The 21,415-nt window shown below is 38.9% G+C and overlaps 1 protein-coding gene across 1 annotated transcript; it reads left to right on the top strand.

Annotated features, from left to right (window-relative positions):
* Positions 1–12,954: 12,954 nt before the first annotated feature.
* LOC116904256 (olfactory receptor 6C76-like) lies at positions 12,955–16,883 on the top strand. The gene is made up of 3 exons (XM_032907210.1): positions 12,955–13,032; positions 15,090–15,225; positions 16,210–16,883. Exons 1-3 carry the CDS (start codon positions 12,955–12,957, stop codon positions 16,881–16,883), a joined length of 888 nt encoding a protein of 295 aa, XP_032763101.1.
* The last annotated feature ends 4,532 nt before the right edge of the window (positions 16,884–21,415 follow it).

Below are 21,415 nucleotides of genomic sequence, written 5' to 3'. Positions count from 1 at the left end.
AAACATGACATTATCAACAACTTCTGATGTCTCAGTATGATCCTAATAGATTTTCAGCATCCAATGAGGAGTATTTATTATTTTTCACCTTAGTCTCTAATAATTTTCTGATCTTTATATTTACAATAGATTTTAAAGGAATATTGAGATGAATATTGAGGGTTTAAAGAGCATTACCAGAAATTTGACAAAGTATATATCTGATATATATATCATATATATGATATATATATATATATATAATTTGAGATGTGTGTGTGTCACACACACACACACACACACGAAGCAAGTACTCCAATCAAACATGTATTTAACATGACAAATACAGGCATAAATGTAGTGCTGCATCTCAGGTGCCAAGAAATGCTGTCATCCAAGGTCAGAGTGAAAGTGAGAATGTGACAGGAGTCTTGATTTTGCTTGGCAGAAGCACAGCATCAATGTGAATTCCAGTTTCCTTCTAAGAATAATAAAGACACAGATCAACCTGGGCTTGAGTGAAACAACTGACAAAAACATCAAGTGTTTTGTGTAATAAATCACTATTTTTAGTGAGCATCCACTGAGGACCAGAGTAGTTGTGGAAAACTGCACATTACACTCCCTGGTTTGAAATGAATATTAATGCCTGACTGGGTTAATGGGGTTAAGTTGTATGAGACCACAGTGAACTCTCTGAATTGATCAGTGGAGACTGGCAATGGGGTAGGTAGATGAGAGACCTTATCCCAGAGGTTTCTGGAGCCACAGCTAAATCTTGGGCACCTCAATAAATTGCAGGGTTCTGGATGCCACCATCTCTTTTAAGGAGATGCCAAAGGGGAGGGTTCCTTGGAGAGAGAGATTCTCTGCTTCCTCTTAATCTCAGTCCTTCCCATAGCCCATCCTCTCCCTCCTTCAGTCTGGAGATGTTTATCCCATTCTGCAAGCTCAACCAGCTCCATTTGTGTTCAGACCATGGTTTCTCCTCTTCACAGTTGAACCCTAGTTTGGCCTCCACTTTACCTTGTTGCTTAAGCCTTTTTATGTCTGCTGGAACGCCTTTATCTTTTTCCCTTGTGTTGCGAGGACATATGTGTCTTTTACCCCAACAGCCCTAAAAGTTAAGACTTTATTCTTCTGTGGATCATTTTATAGGAACCAGTGACAGCTTCCCACAGGCAGGAAAGAACAATTCCTTCCATGTTGTGTTATTCCTTGCAACCTAACAGAAGGAGCCACAGAGAAGAAAGGACAGAATTTTCATTCCACCTGTTTCTCTGTCTTCTGTCACTGACTAAGCCCACCATCCCCCAACCACAGGTTCTTATTCTCTTGAGATTCTCAATTCAATTTAATCACTTCATGTGGTAGGAACCAGATTCGTTTGCTAGTACCAGCTTAAACACATATGGCTAGTCTGGATGGAGGACACTATGGGACTTTCATGTACTGCACAAACTCTATAAGCAGCATGTAAACAATCCCAGGTTCCAATGTTTCCGTACCCAGGCTTCATGTTTAATTCAAGCACCGAGGTGAGAGGCCTAGAGTTTAGCTTAGCAGTAGGTGAGCGTGAGGCTCAGGATTTGATCTCCAGGGCTGGAAATCAAACAAACAACACGAAAAACCTGGTCTCTGGGTCCTGCTCTTTCTGTTATGAGGGCATGAAGGCCTTTGAGACTTTAGGAGGGCAGAATTCCCAACCTTCTGCATCTGAACCTATTCCAAGGGTCCAGAGAAAGTGAACAGACCACAAGCATTCATCTTTCTCTGCTTTCCAAATCAGATGCCGTATGACCAGCTGCTTCATGTCCTGTCTTTCTGCCTTCCATGCCCTGATAGGCCATATTGTGAGCCAACATAAAACCTCCATTGTGTAAGTTTCTTTTGTCAGGTATTCATCATACCAAAGAGAAAAGTCACTAATACACGCATTCATTAAAATCAGGAAAAAATTTAAATGTACAATGTGAGAAACTTTTCATTCACCTAACAAATTTCTAGAATATATGAGATGCTATAAGAGGGAGAAACTCTGTAAGTGTAAAAACTGTGGAAATACTTTTTGTTGTTCCAGGTAACTGAAGAACCATCAGAGAATACATTTTATTTACTTGAGTGTAAGTCAGGTGCGAAAAATTCTTACATTGCCTTGTCCTTACAAAAATCAAACATCAAAGCTATAGAAAAGGTGCTCATTAAAAAACACTTTCAAAGTCATCTGAAAATTGCCAGTAGAGAAAGATAAATTTACTCATATTAACTTCATATTAATTAACTATATTAACTTTACATTAATTAATATAAATTAATTCAAATATGATGTTGGAGAACATTATATGATAATGTGAAAAAATGCTGTAAAAAACACCTCTCCTACCACTGCATGGTTTTGTGTTAGAGTTCTCTGTCATTTCTCTTATTCTTTTCCATGGCTTTATCTCACTTGCACTTCTGTTTTCTAACTTTTCAAGCTCCTAATGTTTCTTTACACAAATAAACATCTTTTAAAATCCATTCTTTGTATGTTTCATCTGTAACAAGGGGTGGGTGAATTGTACTAATTATGGACTTTTATGACATTGTCACACATGCTTGTTAGTTTTTGTTCATATTCAATCCTTCATCTGTAAAGTAGATTTCTGGGTGGTAGCATTCCTCTTTTGTAGTTATACTATTTAAGAAACATATGTAAGTCTAGTAGATATGATTTTCATGTAAACCTTAAAAAATTTTTACATTTTGAGAAAACAAAGTATATGTTACAGTGAAGGGACTATGTTTTAACATGCCACCCAGGGCCTCTTTCAGTTGCAACCACTGAAGGTTCACTTCTCTCAAACATGAACAAAATGTACAAGGAATGAATTTAAAAAGGCATTTACTCGTGTAAAGAAACATTAGCCCTCAGTGTAGGGGAATGTGGGGGTGGGATGGATAAGGAGGTTGGATGGGGAGGGAATGCCCTTATAGAGGAAGGGGAGGGGAACGGAATAGGGGGCTTATGTCCAGGAAACCGGGGAAGGGAATAACATTTGAAATGTAAATTAAAAATCCAATAAAAGGAAAAAAAAAAGAAACATGTGAACTTGGTAAGCTAAAGACAGAAGTGGGAGTGAGAAAAGGCTATGACAAAAGAATAAGAGAAAAGGACAGAGACCAGGGAGTATGGAAAATGTGGTGGAAGTGTTGTGACATGCTAGAAAAATGTTACAAAAAAAAGCAAGATAGTCATCAGCTGGTTTCTTCCTCCAGCAAAGTCTCTTCAGTGTCAATCTTTAGCTCATAGGACATTCAGGTAGTTGGAAGATACCATCTGAGACATGATTCAAGGACGAGCATGGCAGTGAGAAAGGCTGAAGGTGTGACTACAGTCCTCTGATTCTGTCTTGACCATGCAGCAGACATAGGAATGAGGAAGGTATCTAAATATTTCCAGCCATTGTTGACCAGTCTTAGGAGAATCCCAGAATAGAAGCCAGGAGTAGTGGTAGGGAGAGGGAGGAAAAGGTGGGGGTGTGTGTGTGGAGAATCCCTGAGTGGAAACCAGCTAAGCTACCAGCTGAGCTTAGTCAGTTTTCAGAACTCAAAGGGAAAGTAGTAAAAAGGGTTTGTTTTGTGTTTTGGTTTGTGCTATTTGGATTACACTGTGTGAAGATAAAATTCCCTCTTTCTCTTGTTCACTGAATTTTATTTGCCCTGTCCCAATACTCTTTTTATTTTTCAGAGCTGGGGACCGAACCCAGGGCCTTGCGCTTAGCTAGGCAAGCGCTCTACCACTGAGCTAAATCCCCAACCCGTCCCAATAATCTTGATGTAGAGACTGCAATGGAGCACAGCTGACATACCATGGCCTATCACATCCTTAAGCAAACCTCATTCTCCCTCCTTCTGCAGCTACAGATTGCCAATCTCTCCTCAGCTAGGGCTGGCACTTCCTACTCACCTCCTCTTTCCTAACCGAAACCATCCAGGAAATCCAGGATACAATGAGAAGACAAAACCTACAAATAATAGATATAGAAGAGAACAAAGATTCCCAACATAAAGGGCCAGTAAGTATCTTCAAGAAAATTATAGAAGAAACATTTCCTAACCTAAAGAAAGAGATGTCCATAATCATACAGAAACCTACAGAACTCTGATTGGATCAGAGAAGAAATTCTTCCCTTCACATAATGGTCAAAACACCAAATGCACAAAACAAAGAAAGAATATTAAAAGCAGTAAGGGGGAAAGTTCAAGTAACATATAAAGGCAGATCTATCAGAATTACACCAGACTTCTCACCAGACTATGAAAGCCAGAAGATCCTGGGAAGATGTCATACAGACTCTAAGAGAACACAAATGCCAGCAGGGATGGTTTAATATATGAAAATCCATCAACATAATCCACTATGTAAATAAATTCAAAGAGAAAAAAAACCACATGATCATCTCATTAGATCCTGAGAAAGCATTTGACAAAATTCAACACCCCTTCATCTTAAAAGTCTTGTGAAGGAGCTGGAGCCCGAACCTAGCTGATCCCGGCCCACAGCTCCCTGCTCCCAAATCCCGTGGGAGAGAGAGTTCACCACTCAGACAGGTGGGCACTCCTGAGACTACAGGGCAGAAAGACCACCAATACTGCCCACCCCTGCCCACATTCCTGGCCCAAGAGGAAACTGTATAGGGCCTCTGGGAACAGGAAGATAGGGGCACTTAAGCCACAGGTCCCCTGCGGTCTGGACACCACGCAGATCTGAAGGGACCCGGTAAATAGCTCCCTGCACCCAAATCCCTTGGGAGGGAGAGCTAAACCTTTAGAGGGGCAGACATGCCTGGGAAGCCAGAAGAGACTACACTCTGCCCACATTTCTGACTCCAGAGGAAAACACCATCTGGGACCCCTGTGCACAGGGGCACAGGGAAAAGGCAGGGCCGGACCTTCTGGTTGCCGCCCTCACAGAGAGCTCAAACACAATGCCCCAGGAGCAGCTTCAGCCCCAGGAGCAGAGGTAAGAGCAACTTTTCTGCTCCAAGTGACCTGCCTGGTAGTCTCAGGATACATGCCTGCCCACAGGAACAGCTGAAGATCAGTAGACAGGAAAGACTACACGCCTAAAAGCAGAACACTCTGTTCCCATAACTGACTGAAAGAAAAGAGGAAAACAGGTCTACAGCACTCCTAACACACAGGCCTATAGGATGGTCTAGCCACTGTCAGAAATAGCAGAATGAGTTAACACCAGAGACAACCTGATGGCGAGAGGCAAGCGTACGAACCCAAGCAACAGAGAACAAGATGACATGGCATCATTGGAGCCCAATTCTCCCACCAAAGCAAACACTGAATTTCCAAACACACCAGAAAAGCAAGATCTTGATTTTAAATCACATTTGATCATGACGATGGAGGACTTCAAGAAAGACAAAGAACTCCCTTAGAGAAATGCAGGAAAACATAAGTAAACAAGTAGAAGCCTGTAGAGAGGAATCACAAAAATCCCTGAAAGAATTCCAGGAAAACACAATCAAACAGGTGAAGGAATTAAAAATGGAAATAGAAGCAATAAAGAAAGCAATAAAGAAAGGGAAACAACCCTGGATATAGAAAGAGACAAGGAAGCTGTAAATACAAGCATCACCAACAGAATGCAAGAGATAGAAGAGAGAATCTCAGGAGCAGAAGATTCCTTAGAAATCATCGACACAACTGTCAAAGATAATGTAAAACGGAAAAAGCTACTGGTCCAAAACACACAGGAAATCCAGGACTCAATGAGAAGATCAAACCTAAGGATAATAGGTATAGAAGAGAGTGAAGACTCCCAGCTCAAAGGACAAGTAAATATCTTCAACAAAATCATAGAAGAAAACTTCCCTAACCTAAAGAAAGAGATGCCCATAAACATACAAGAACCCTACAGAACTCCAATTAAATTGGACCAGAAAAGAAACACCTCCCGTCACATAATAGTCAAAACAGCAAATGCACAAAATAAAGAAAGAATATTAAAAGCAGTAAGGGAAAAAGGTCAAATAACTTATAAAGGCAGACCTATCAGAATCACACCAGACTTCTCACCAGAGACTATGAAAACCAGAAGATCCTGGACAGATGTCATACAGACTCTAAGAGAACACAAATGCCAGCCCAGGTTACTGTATCCAGCAAAACTCTCAATTAACATAGATGGAGAAACCAAGATATTCCATGACAAAACCAAATTTACACAATATCTTTCTACAAATCCAGCCTTACAAAGGATAATAAATGGTAAAGCCCAACACAAGGCGGCAAGCTACACTCTAGAAAAAGCAAGCAAGAAACTAATCGTATTGGCAACAAAACAAGGAGAAGAAAAGCACACAAACATAATCTCATATCCAAGTACGAATATAACAGGAAGCAACAATCACTATTCCTTAATATCTCTCAACATCAATGGACTCAATTCCAATAAAAAGACATAGACTAACAAACTGGATACACAATGAGGACCCTGCATTCTGCTGCCTACAAGAAACACACCTCAGAGACAAAGACAGACACTACCTCAGAGTGAAAGGCTGGAAAACAACTTTCCAAGCAAATGGTCCGAAGGAGCAAGCTGGAGTAGCCATTCTAATATCAAATAAAATCAATTTTCAACCAAAAGTCATCAAAAAAGATAAGGAAGGACACTTCATATTCATCAAAGGAAAAATCCACCAAGATGAACTCTCAATCCTAAATATCTATGCTCCAAATACAAGGGCACCTACATACATAAAAGGAACCTTACTAAAGCTCAAAACACACATTGCACCTCACACAATAATAGTAGGAGATTTCAACACCCCACTCTCATCAATGGACAGATCATGGAAACAGAAACTAAGCAGAGACATAGACAGACTAAGAGAAGTCATGAACCAAATGGACTTAACAGATATTTATAGAACATTCTATCCTAAAACAAACGGATATACCTTCTTCTCACCACCTCATGGTACTTTCTGCAAAATTGACCATATAATTGGTCATAAAACAGGCCTTAACAGATACAGAAAGATAGAAATAGTCCCATGCGTCCTATTTCCTATCAGATCACCACGGGCTACAGCTGATCTTCAATAACAATAAGGGAAGAATGCCCACATATACATGGAAGTTGAACAATGCTCTACTCAATGATAACTTGGTCAAGGAAGAAATAAAGCAAGAAATTAAAGACTTCTTAGAATTTAATGAAAATGAAGATACAACGTATCCAAACTTATGGGACACAATGAAAGCTGTGCTAAGAGGGAAACTCATAGCTCTGAGTGCCTGCAGAAAGAAACAGGAGAGGGCATATATCAGCAGCTTGACAGCACACCTGAAAGCGCTAGAACAAAAAGAAGCAAATACACCCAGGAGGAGTAGAAGGCAGGAAATAATCAAACTCAGAGCTGAAATCAACCAAGTAGAAACAAAAAGGAGTATACAAAGAATCAACAGAACTAAAAGTTGGTTCTTTGAGAAAATCAACAAGATAGATAAACCTTTAGCCAGACTAATGAGAGGACACAGAGAGTGTGTCAAAATTAACAAAATCAGAAATGAAAAGGGAGACATAACAACAGAATCAGAGGAAATTAAAAAAATCATCAGATCCTACTACAAAAGTCTATATTCAACAAAACTGGAAAATCTGAAGGAAATGGACAATTTCCTAGACAGATACCAGGTACCAAAGTTGAATCAGGAACAGATAAACCATTTAAACAACCCCATAACTCCTAATGAAATAGAAGCAGTCATTAAAGGTCTCCAAACTAAAAAGACCCCAGGTCCAGATGGGTTCAGTGCAGAATTCTATCAGCCCTTCATAGAAGACCTCATACCAAGACCATCCAAACTTTTCCACAAAATTGAAACAGATGGTGCAATACCGAATCCCTTCTATGAAGCCACAATTACTCATATACCTAAACCACACAAAGACCCAACAAAGAAAGAGAACTTCAGACCAAGTTCCCTTATGAATATCGACGCAAAAATACTCAATAAAATTCTTGCAAACCGAATCCAAGAGCACATCAAAACAATCATCCATCATGATCAAGTTGGCTTCATCCCAGGCACGCAGGGATGGTTTAATATATCGAAAACCATTGACGTAATCCAATATATAAACAAACTGAAAGATAAAAACCACATGATTATTTCATTAGATGCTGAGAAAGCATTTGACAACATTCAACACCCCTTCATGATAAAAGTCCTGGAAAGAATAGGAATTCAAGGCCCATACCTAAATATAGTAAAAGCCATATACAGCAAACCAGTAGCTAACATTAAACTAAATGGAGAGAAATTTGAAGCAATCCCACTAAAATCAGGGACTAGACAGGGCTGCCCACTCTCTCTCTATTTATTCAATATAGTCCTTGAAGTTCTAGTCAGAGCAACCAGAAAACGAAAGGAGATCAAAGGGATACAGATTGGAAAAGAAGAAGTCAAAATATCATCATTTGCAGATGATATGATAGTATATTGAAGTGAACCCAAAAGTTCCACCAGAGAACTACTAAACCTGATAAACACCTTCAGCAAAGTGGCTGGGTATAAAATTAACTCAAATAAATCAGTAGCCTTCCTCTACACAAAAGAGAATCAAGCCGAGAAAGAAATTAGGGAAACGACACCCTTCATAATAGTCCCAAATAATATACAATACCTCGGTATGACTTTAACCAAGCAAGTGAAAGATCTGTATGATAAGAACTTCAAAAGATGCCCCAACATATAACAAAGACACATGCTCCACTATGTTCATAGCAGCCTTATTTATAATAGCCAGAAGCTGGAAAGAACCCAGATGCTCTTCAACAGAGGAATGGATACAGAAAATGTGGTACATCTACACAATGGAATATTACTCAGCTATCAAAAACAATGACTTTATGAAATTCATAGGCAAATCGATGGAACTGGAAAATATCATCCTGAGTGAGGTAACCCCATCACAGAAAAACACACATGGTATGCACTCATTGATAAGTGGCTATTAGCCAAATGCTTGAATTGCCCTAGATGCACGGAACACATGAAACTCAAGAAGGATGACCAAAATGAGAATGCTTCACTCTTTCTTTAAAAGGGGAACAAGAATGCCCTTGACAGGGAATAGGGAGGCAAAGTTAAAAACAGAGGCAGAAGGAACACCCATTCAGAGCCTGCCCCACATGTGGCCCATACATATACAGCTACCCAATTAGACAAGATGGATGAAGCAAAGAAGTGCAGACTGACAGGAGCCGGATGTAGATCGATCCTGAGAGACACAGCCAGAATACAGCAAATACAGAGGCGAATGCCAGCAGCAAAGCACTGAACTGAGAACGGGACCCCTGTTGAAGGAATCAGAGAAATGACTGGAAGAGCTTGAAGGAGCTCGAGACCCCATATGAACAACAATGCCAAGCAACCAGAGCTTCCAGGGACTAAGCCACTACCTAAAGACTATACATGGACTGACCCTGGACTCTGACCTCATAGGTAGCAATGAATATCCTAGTAAGAGCACCAGTGGAAGGGGAAGCCCTTGGTCCTGCCAAGACTGAATCCCCAGTGAACGTGATTGTTGTGGGGAGGGCAGTAATGGGGGGAGTATGTGGAAGGGAACACCCATAGAGAAGGGGAGAGGAAGGGGTTAGGGGGATGTTTGCATGGAAACCGGGAAAGGAAATAACAATCAAAATGTAAATAAGAAACACCCAAGTTAATAAAGATGAAAAAAAAGTCTTGGAAAGATCAGAAGTTCAAGGCCCATACATAATCATACTAAAACAACATATAGCAAACCAGTAGCCAACATCAAACTAAATGGAGAGAAACTTGAAGCAATCCCTCTATAATCAGGGACTAGACAAGGCTACCCACTCCCTACCTATTCAATATAGTACTCAACTTCCTTGCCAGAGCAATCAGTCAACAAAACGAGGTCAAAGGGATACAAACTCGAAAGGAAGAAGTCAAAATATCACTATTTGCAGATGATATGATACTTAAGTGAGAGAGAACTACTAAGCCTTATAAACAACTTCAGCAAAGTGGCTGGATATAAAATTAACTCAAACAAATTGGTAACCTTCCTCTAGTCAAAGGATAAACAGGCTGAGAAAGAAATTAGGGAAACACCCTTCACACTAGTCACCAATAATGTAACATACCTCGGTGTGACTGTAACACAGCATGTGAAAGATATGTATGACAAGACTTCAAGTGTCTGAAGAAAGAAATTGAAGAATTTCCCAGAAGATCCAAAGATCTCCCGTGCTCATGAATTGGCAGGATTAATATGGTAACAATGGCCATTTTACCAAAAGCAATCTACAGATACACTGCCATCTCTATCAAAATTCCAACTCAATTCTTCATAGAGTTAGAAAGAACAATTTGTAAATTCATTTGGAATAACAAAAAATCCAGGATAGCAAAAATTATACTCAACAATAACAGAACTTCTGGGGGAATCACCATCCCTGACTTCAAGCAGTATTACAGAGCAATAGTCACAAAAGCCTATCCTTAACAAACCTGGAAAATTTAGATGAAATAGGTGATATTCTAGACAGGTACCAGGTACCAAAGTTAAACCAGGGTCAGATAAACCATCTAAACACTCCCATAACTCCCAACGAAATAGAAGTAGTCACTGAATTCTTCCAACCAATAGAAAAAGCCCAGTGCTAGATGATTTTAGTGCAGAATTCTATCAGTCCTTCAAAGAAGACCAATACTTCTAGAATTATTCTTCAAAAATACAATAAGTAGGAACGCTACCCAATTTGTTGTATGAAAGCACAGTTACAAAGATACCTAAACAACACAAAGACACAACCAACAAAGAGGACTTCAGACAAATTTCCCTTATGAATATTGATGCAAAAATACTCAATAAAATTCTTGCAAACTGAATCCAAGAACATATCAAAATGATCAATCACCATGGTCAAGAAGGTTTCATTCCAGGTATTCAGGGATGGTTTATTGTACAGAATTCCATTAATATATTCCACTATATAAACAAACTAAAAAAAGCCCCAAAACCACATGATCATCTCATTAGATGTTGGAAAAGCCTAAGACAAAATATAACATCCATTAATGTTAAAAGTCTTGGAAAGATCTGGAATTCAAGGACCATATGTAAACATAGCAAAAGCAATATACGGCAAACCAATAGTCAACATCAAACTGAATGGAGAGAAACTTGAAGCAATCCCATTAAAATCAGGGACAGGAGAGAAGGCTGTCCACTCTCTCTGTATCTATTTAATTTAGTACTGGAAGTTCTAGCCAAGAAATTAGACAACAAATGAGATTAAAGGGATACAAATTAGAAAGGAGGAAGTCAAGATATCACTATTTGCAGATGATATGATATACATATATACATATAAGTGACCCTAAAATTTTCACCAGAGAACTCCTACACCTGATAAACAACTTTAGTAATGTGGCTGGATATAAAATTAACTAAAACAAATAGTAACCTTCCTCTACTCAAAGGATAAATGGGCTGAGAAGGAAATTAGGGAAATGACACCCTTCACAATAGTCCCACATAATGTATAATATCTTGGTGTGACTCTAACCAAGCAAGTGAAAGATATGTATGACAAGAACTTCAAGTCTATGAATAAGGAAATCAAAGACAACTTCAGAAGACGGAAAGATCTCCTATCCTCATGGATTGGCAGGATTAACAATATAGTAAAAAAAAAAAAAGACTATCTAAACAAAAGCAATCTACAGAGTCAATGCAATCCCCATCAAAATTCCAACTCAACTTTTCACAGAGAGAGCAAGAGTGATTCTCAAACTCATCTGGAATAACAAAAAACATGTGATAGCAAATCTAGTCTCAACACTAAGAGAACTTCTGGGGGGAATCATCATCTCTGACCTCAAGCTATACTATAGAGCAATAGTGACAAACTGCCTGGTATTGGTACAGAGACACGTAGGCAGACCAATGGAATAGAATTGAAAACCCAGAAATAAACCCACACACCTATGGTCCCTTGATCTTTGACAAAGGAACTAAAACTATCCAATGGATAAAAGACAGCATTTTCAACAAATGGTGCTGGTTCAATTGGTAGTTCACTTGTAAAAAATGCAAATTGGTCCATTGTTATCTCCTTGTACAAAGCTCAGGTCCAAGTAGACCAAGGACCTCCACATGAACCAGATACACTGAATAAAATATATGAGAAAGTTTGAAAGAGCCTCGAACACATGTACAAAGGAAAAATTTTCTGGACAGAACACTGATGGCTCATGTTCTAAGATAAACAATTGATAAATGGGACCTCATAAAATTAAAAATCTTCTGTAAGGCAAAGGACACTGTCTGTAGGGAGAATGACAACACCCAGATTGGGAAAACAACTTTATCAACCCTACATCCAATAGAGGGCTAAAATCTAAAATATTCAAAGAACACAAGAAGTTAGAGGTCAGAGAACCAAAAAACTCTATTAAAAGTGGGGAACAGAGCTAAATAAAGCATTCTCAACTGGGGAATCTCAAATGGCTGAGAATCACTTAAAGATATGTGTTCAACATCCTTGTCATTAGGGAACTGCACATCAAAATGACCCTGAGATTCTACTTCACATCAGTTAGAATGGCTAAGATCAAAAATTCATGTGACAGAAGATGCTGGAGAGGATGTGTAGAAAGCGGAACAACCCTCCATTGCTGGTGGAATTTCAATCTAGAAAAACCAATTTTCAAATCAAAGTCGTGGTTCCTCAGAAAACTGGAAATAGTTTTACAAGACCAAGCTGCACCACTACTGGGCAGATATGCAAAAGATGCTCCAACATATAACAAGGACACATTCCCCATTATGTTCATAGCAGCCTATTTTTATTAGCCAGAAGCTGGAAACAGCTCAGATGTCCCTCAACAGAACAATGGCTACAGAAAATGTACATTTACACAATGGAGTACTACTCTACTAGAAATATCTATGACTTCATGAAATTTGCAGGCAAATGGATAGTACTAGCCAATATCATCGTGAGTCAGATAACCCCCACACAAAATAATGCATATGATATGTACTTATCAATAAGTGGCTATGAGCCTCAAATCTCAGAATACCTAGGATACAAGCCACAAAGCGCATGGAGCTTAAGAAGAAGGAAGACCAAAGTATGAATACTTTAATCCTACATAGAACAGGAAACAAAATAATCACAGGAGGTAGAGGGAGGGAGGGACCTGGAAGAAAGAGAGAGGAGAGGGAGGGAAAAAGGGAGGGGCAGAATCAGATGTTGGAAGGGAGAGAAGTACAGAGACAGTCTGGAAATTGAATAGAAATATGTAGCAGTGGGGTATTGGGAACTAGAAAGTCCCAGATTCCAGGGAAGTAAGAGGCTCCCAGACCCAGTGGGGAAGACATTAGTTGAAATACCCAACAAAGGGGAGATAGAACCTGTAGAGACCAGCTCCAGTAGATAGGCACAGCACCCCCAGTGGAAGAATGTGGTCACCCACCCATCTCAAAAATTTTAACCCAGAGATGTTCCTGTCCACAGGAAAGACAGGAACCAAAAATGGAACAGAAACTGAAGGAAAGGCCATCCAGAGACATCCCCGCCTAGGGACCAACCTACTTGCAGACAGCAAACCCTGACACTATTGCTGATGACAAGAAGCTCTTGCTGACAGGAGCTTGGTGTGACTATTTCCTGAGAGTTCCTACTAGCAGGTACCCACAGCTAACCAATGGACTGAGTGGCCAGAACCCAAATAAAAGAGGTAGGGTAAGGACTGAAGGAGCTAAAGGGGATTGCAAACCCATAAGAACCATATCAACTACCCAGACTACCCAGAGCTCCCAAAGATTAAACCACCAGCCAAAAAGTAGAAATGCAGGGGTCCATGACTCCAGATACATATGTGGCAGAGGATGGCCTTATCTGACATAATTGGGAGAAGATGCCCTTGTTCTTGGGGAGAATTGATGCCCTAGTGTAGGGGGATGCTGAAGTAGTGAATAGTGGGTGAATGGGTGAAGGTGTACCATCATAGATGCAAAAGCGGGAGAGAGGGGTATATGATGGGGGGTTTGTGGAGAGGTAAAAGGGAAATGGGATATAATTTGAAAGGTAAATGATAAAATGACTTTCACTCCAAAAAAACCCAATATTATACAATTTGGAAATTTATGAAACTTGAGAGTTTATATATAATTCATTTTAAAGTATTTTATGAAGACATTTGGAAACTCAAATTATATTTTTGTACACAATGGAAGGGTAACAATTATAGTTTCTAATCATTATGTGTTATCAGATATAATAATACTTTTTATAAGCTTACTATTATTATCATTAATCAAGTGATATTTCATTCACAACACTGTTAAATTACCAATCATAAGGGATCCTAGACTGACACAGGTCTGTGAGGGCTTTGTTCCAGCCACTAATTATACTTAGTGTCTCTTGGTGATGCCTACTGGACTTGGTAGTCCCTGATTACTATCAAGAGACAGTCCACTACTAAACATATGCTGGAACAAATTCATATCCCTTCATTTCTGCTCCTGGTGTTGTAAGTATCCTTCTCACTCTGGGGACATGCATGCTTTGGTGTTGGTGGTAGCAATAGTGAGAAATTCAGTGCCTTGGAAAGCATTTTAAAGAAATAGTATAAATGTAGAAAATATCTATGTAGTTTATTGAGTGAAGAGTCTCCTGCTTTCTACCCTGACTGTATTATATTGCTAGCACTGAGGTTCCTTTTGGATCTGGCATAGGACAGGTAGCAGGATGAGGTGTGGGGACCTGGAGACTCAGAAATGTTTTCTGGAATTTCAGATGAACTCACTTGTCAATTCTCAGAGAACAATGAGGAAATGTGTGTAGTTGTTTTTCCATAGTTACCACTCAAGATTTGCACTGAGATGTGCTTAGTTTAATGCAGTTCTTAGTCTGTAAGTTGATTGGAGAAGAATATCTGGCAGATGTTGAATTTACCTCTGGAGAAATTATGAGCATTAGAATAGAGGTGGTGATTTACTTACACTTCAGCTGTCAGGACTGATGTGTTGACTCTTTTTTCCTTAGCGTGAAAAGAGCAGAGGGCAGAGTTCCGGGTGCAGTGAGCTGCTTGTGACAAGGGTGTGGCCCCAGTGTGAACAGAGCATCTTGCCATTTGCTGTAAATGGCAGTGATGTTTTTCTTCAACCTGGTTTCCCTACAGGTCTGATAACAAGATTGAGAGCATTTGGTTGTTCTAAGTCAGATATCTAGGTCTTAGACAGGAGATCAATGCTCATGGTCCAGAATGACAAAGTCTCACATACAAGGACTTTATCCATTTACAGGGAAAGAGTATTTAACTGCAGATGTTCCTGTAGTAGCCAGAGGTTGATTTTGGATACCCCCAGTCATCACTGTTTGGTGAGCTACAGTGTCTTCCTGAATGTAGGGCTCATTGTTTCAAGTAGACTGGCTAGTGTGTCCTGTGGGCTCCTGCCTCTCTGTCCTGTCCAATGCTGGACTTACAGCTGCACTTCACCACTCCTGGCTTTTTACATGGTGCTGGGAATCTGAATTTTCATCATCTGTTTCATTCTCTATAAGAAAGCAGCCAGACATGAGCCTTTAACTACTCAACTAGATGTAATTGTGTAGGTCTTCTAATCCAATCTACTTCTTAGAACTCAGGACATGACAGGACTATACAACTACAGGAGGTTTTGTTTTGTTTTGTTTTACTAATAATAATATGGCCAAACATAGAAACAAATGCTAAGGTATGATGAAGGAATATATTTTGTTAGATGAATGGTTTCTGACTTAAAATCTTCTGAGGCATCTTTATTTTGTATTTTGAATATTTTGCTTTCTGTGTATATGCATTCCACCTGCTTGCCTGTTGCCCTCGGAGGTCAAAACAGATAGGTGAATCTTCTTGAACTGGAGTTACAGATGATGAGATGTCATGTATAATCTGGGAACTGACCCCAGGTCCTCTGCATGAGTAACTAACACCCATAACTGCTGAGCCATATTTTTTGTTCCTGTGACTGAAATGTTGGTTTGTCTGGCTTGTTTTATTTTCTTTCATTTTGTGTCAGTAGAAATTAAAACCATAGCATCATGCTTCTTAGATTGGTACACCACCCCTGAGCAACACCCCCAGATTCAGGATGATTCTTAACTTGTAAGTTTTCATTCACAGTACTTATCTGTTTTGTTGTTCTTTTCCTGGGTGCAACAGTTTTTTTCCTTATGGCTGTGTTATCCCTGGACCGCTTTCTGGCCATCTGCAAACCTCTACATTATCTAACCATCATGAGCCCAAGGATGTGCTTCCTTCTCATTACTGTCTCTTTAGTTTTGGGGTTCCTCTTCATGGCCAGTCCAGTTGCGATGCTTTTCCAGACATTTTACTGTGGCCCCAATGTTATTCCTCACTTCTTCTGTGATTTTGGACCACTGGCAAATCTCTCCTGTTCAGAAACCAGGTCTATTGAGATGCTGTTTTTTAACCTTGCTTTCATTGTGCTTTTTACTTCCCTTCTGATAACTATCTTTGCATACATCAATATAGTAGTCACAATAGTGCGTCTCCCTTCAGCCAGGGAGCGACAGAGAGCTTTTTCCACCTGTTCCTCTCATCTCATTGTCCTCTCTCTAATGTTTGGCAGCTCTATATTCATATACATGAAACCAAAGCAGAGAAGCAGAGTGGACAACAACAGAGAGGCTGCTCTTGTGAACACTGTATTCACACCCCTTCTGAACCCTGTCATCTACACCCTGCGCAACCAGCAGGTCCACCAGGCTCTGAGGGATGCTCTGTCCAGGGTTCAATTACACAGATATCAGAGGAGCAACACACCTTCCCTTTGACTTAGTCTAACACCATTTTCATTTAAATGTTCTGTATAAATCATCAGTTATTATCTCATCAAGTTCTGCTTGTTTGTTATTGCAACAATGGCTGATGTATTCAGTAACTTCCTCTGAAGGCATTAATAACCTTGTTATGAAAAATATTTCTATATCTGCTTTGGTGGCAATATTGCATACATGTTACAGTTTAGCAAAGTGTCTCAAATTATCCATGCATTGATTTATTGTGTATTTTGGTCTGATTTTTATGTACACTCTTGTGGTTATGGAGGAAAAAAGAGAGACTATGGGAGTAGAGTTGTGTATAGAGAATTAAATTAATGAGTACTGAGAATTTAAAATTTATATGAAGACAGATTTATGTGATCATCACAACAAAATGTCAATGATCCATGAATAATAACTGTCATGATATCAATAATAAATTTCTTTACCCCACTTACTGCATTTGTTTCCCAAAAAGAATATTTGCATATAAACAGACATCATCACACCTCTAGTTTTCACTAAGATGTAAAGCATTGAAATAAAAATTCTAAATTGCTTTCATTCAATTACCCAGACTGAATTCAGTCTGAATTCTAAAACTGAAGGACCAACAAAAGGTCACAGGAATGATGGATTGTTAAGCATTCTAGAGTTGTATGATGGTTCCCATGTTGATCAAATTCAAATAACTTGGGGGAAATTACCTCAGATGTGTAAATAAATCTACCTATAACAATAATACTTCTTGAGATGAATTTATGGAGAAGGTCAGGCCTCCATCTTAGCACTAAGGGAAAATAAATTTATTGATGAATTATGATCTCTGTGAGTTCAAGGTCAGCTTGGTCCAAAAGAGAAAGTTTTTGTTAAACCTTGGGTGGAAACCACCTAAACACCCAGCTGAGCCCATTCAGTTTTCAGAGCTCAAAGGAAAAGTAGTAAAAAGAGTTTGTTTCATGTTTAGGTTTGTGCTATTTGGATAGTACTGTGTGAAGGTAAAATTCCTTCTTTTTCTAGTTCACTGAATTTTATTTGTGCTGTCCCAATACTCTTGATGTGGAGCCTGCAATGGAGCAGAGCTGACCTACCATGACCTATCACATCCTTAAGCTAACCTGATTCTCCCTCCTCCTGCAGCTACAGATTGCCAATCTCTCCTCAGGTAGGGATGGCACTTCTTACTCACATCTCCTCTCCTTGTTGGGATTTTATCTTGTTTGAATATGTGCAAGTCACAACCAGTGTGAGTTCACATGGACAATTTCCCTGTTGTGTCCAGAATACATTTTTCTTGTAGTCACCCACTATCTATGACTTAAACAATCTTTCTAAACCTTCTTCCATGATGATCTATGAACCATAACGGGAGGGGTTAGGTATAGGTATCCTGTCCACTGCTGAGCACCATGGAGATTGTAATCTCTGCATAATGACCACAGTGTGGTCTGCACAGTGTGGTTCTGTGAGTTAGTTGCCATCTATTGAAAGAAGAATATTCTTTGGTGAGGGTTGAAAGATTCACTAACCTATGGATGTGTTTGTTTGAATAAGAATGCCCTTCAGAGGCCGCAAGCCTCAACACATACTAGAATATTGAAATGATCTCATGCATATCATCAGATATCATAGAATAATGCTGGTCTTCAAGAAAAACAGAAAAGGCCCTTATACATATGGAAGCTGAATAAGTCTCTACTCAATGATATCTCAGTCACAGAAGAAATAAAAAAGAAATTAAAGACTTTTTTATAATTTAATGAAAATGAAGGTACAACATGCCCAAACTTATAGGACACAATGAAAGCGGTGCTAAGAGGAAAACTCATAGCTCTGAGTGCCTCCATAAAGAAATTGGAGAGATCACACATTAGCAGCTTAACAACACATCTGAAAGCTCTAGAACATAAAGAAGCAAATATAGTCAAGAGCAGTAGTTGCCCAGAAATAATCAAACTCAGGGCTGAAATCAACCAAGAAGAAACAAAGAGAACTATACAAAGAATCAACAAAACCTGGAACTGGTTCTTTGAGAAAATGAATAGGATAGATAAGCACTTAGCCAAACTAACCAGAGTGCACACTGACAGCAGCCAAATAAGAAAATCAGAATTGAAAAGGGAGACATAACAAAAAAACTGCAGAAATTCAAAACATTATCAGATCCTACTACAAAAGTATTTATTCAACAAAACTGGAAAATTAAGATGAAATGGATGATTTTCTAGACAGGTACCTGGTATCAAAATTAGATCAGGATCACATAAACAATCTAAACCCTCTCACAACTCCCATGGAAATAGAAGCATTCATTGAATTCTCCCAACAACAACAACAACAACAACAACAACAACAACAACAACAACAACAGCAAGCACAGGGTTAGATCATTTTAGTACAGAATTCTATCATAACTTCGAAGGAGGCCAATACTTCTAGAACTATTTCACAAAATACAAAAAGTTGGAACGCTACCCAATTTGTTCTATGAAACCACAGTTATGCTGATACTTAAACCACACAAAGACTCAATAAACAAAGAGGACTTCAGATCAATCTTTCTTATGAATATCAATGCAAAAATACTCAATAAGATTCTTGCAAACTGAATGCAAGAACACATCAAAATGATCATTCACCATGGTCAAGTAGGCTTCATTCTAGGAGTGCAGGGATGGTTAAATATATAAAAATACTTCAATATAAATAACCATATAAACAAACTCAATGAAAAAAATGATCATCTAATTAGATGCTGAAAAAGCCTTTGACAAAATTCATGTTAAAAGTTTTGGGAAGATCATGAATTCAAGGTCCATACCTAAACATAATAAAAGCAATATACAGCAAAACAGTAGTCCACACCCAACTGAATGGAGAGAAACTTGAAGCAATCCCACTAAAATCAGGGTCAATACAAGTCTGGCTACTCTCCCCATATCTATTCAATATAGTACTCAAAGTTCTAGCTAGAAATTAGACTACAAAAGAAGATAAAGGAGAAGCAAATTGGAAAGGAAGAAGTCAAGATATCTCTATTTGCAGATGATATGATAGTATACATAAGTGACCCTAAAATTTCCACCAAAGAACCCCTACAGCTGATAAACAATTTCAGCAATGTGGCTGGATATAAAGTTAACTAAAACAAATAGTATCCTTCCTCTACTCAAAGGATAAACAGGCTGAGAATGAAATTAGGGAAATGACATCCTTCACAATAGTCACAAATAATATAAAATACCTTGGTGTGACTCTAACCAAGCAAGCAAAATATCTGTAGGAGAAGAACATTAATTCTTTGAAGAAAGAAATCAAAGAAGTCTTCAGAATATGGAAAGATCGTACAATCTCATGGGTTGGCAGGATTAACCACATAGTAAAAATGGCCATCTTACCACCTGTAGTCTACAGATTCAATGCAATCCCCATCATAAATACAACTCAATTCTTCACAGAGATAGAAATAATATTTCTCAAAATCAACTGGCATAAAAAAACAGGACAGCAAAAATTATTCTCAACATTAAGAGAATTTGTATGGGAAACTTCATCCTTGACTTCAGGATGTACTACAGAACAATGCAATGCAATAGAATTGAAGATCCAGTAATAAACCCACACACCTATGTTCACCTAATCTTTGACAAAGAGACCAATATCATCCAGGGAAAAAAAGACAGCATTTTCAACAAATGGTGGTGGTTCACTTGGTGGTTTGCATGTAGAAGAGTGCAAATTGAACTATTCTTATCTCCTTGTACAAAGCTCAGGTCCAACTGGACCAAGGAGCTCCACATACAACCAGAAACACTGAATCTAATAGAAGAGAAAGTGGGGAAGAGCCTAGAACACAGCGGCACAAGGAAAAATTTCCTGAACAGAACACCAATGGCTTATGCTCTAAGATCAAGAATTGACAAATGGGACCTGGTAAAATTGACAGACTTTTGTAAGGCAAAGGACCCTGTCAACAGGACAAAATAGCTACCCACGGATTGGGAAAATATCTTTACCAACACTACACCTGATTGAGGGCAAATATCCAAAATATACAAAGAATTCAAGAAGTTAGACTCCAAAGAACCAAATAGCTCTATTAAAAATGGGGTACAGAGCTCAACAAAGCATTCTCAACTGGGGAATCTTAAATGGCTGAGAAGCAATTAAAGAAATGTTCTACATCCTTAGTCATTAGGGAAATGCACATCAAAATGATGCTGAGATTTTACCTCTCACCAATCAGAATGGCTAAGGTCAAAAATTCAGGTGACATCAGATGCTGGAGAGGATGTGGAGAAAGAAGAACACTGCTCTATAGCTGGTGGGAAAGCAGGCTGGTAAAACCACATTGCAAATCAACGTGTTAGTTCCTTAGAAAATTGGAAATAGTTTTACCTGAAGACTCAGCTATAACACTACTGGGCATATATCCAAAAGATGCTCCAACATATAATATTGACATGTTTATAGCAGCCTTATTTATTTTTTCCTCCATCTTTATTAACTTGGATATTTCTTATTTACATTTCAATTGTTAATCC

This window comes from Rattus rattus, chromosome 6 (genome assembly GCF_011064425.1).
Source record: "Rattus rattus isolate New Zealand chromosome 6, Rrattus_CSIRO_v1, whole genome shotgun sequence".
Lineage (NCBI taxonomy): Eukaryota > Metazoa > Chordata > Mammalia > Rodentia > Muridae > Rattus > Rattus rattus.
This window is presented reverse-complemented; position numbering and strand designations above follow the sequence as displayed.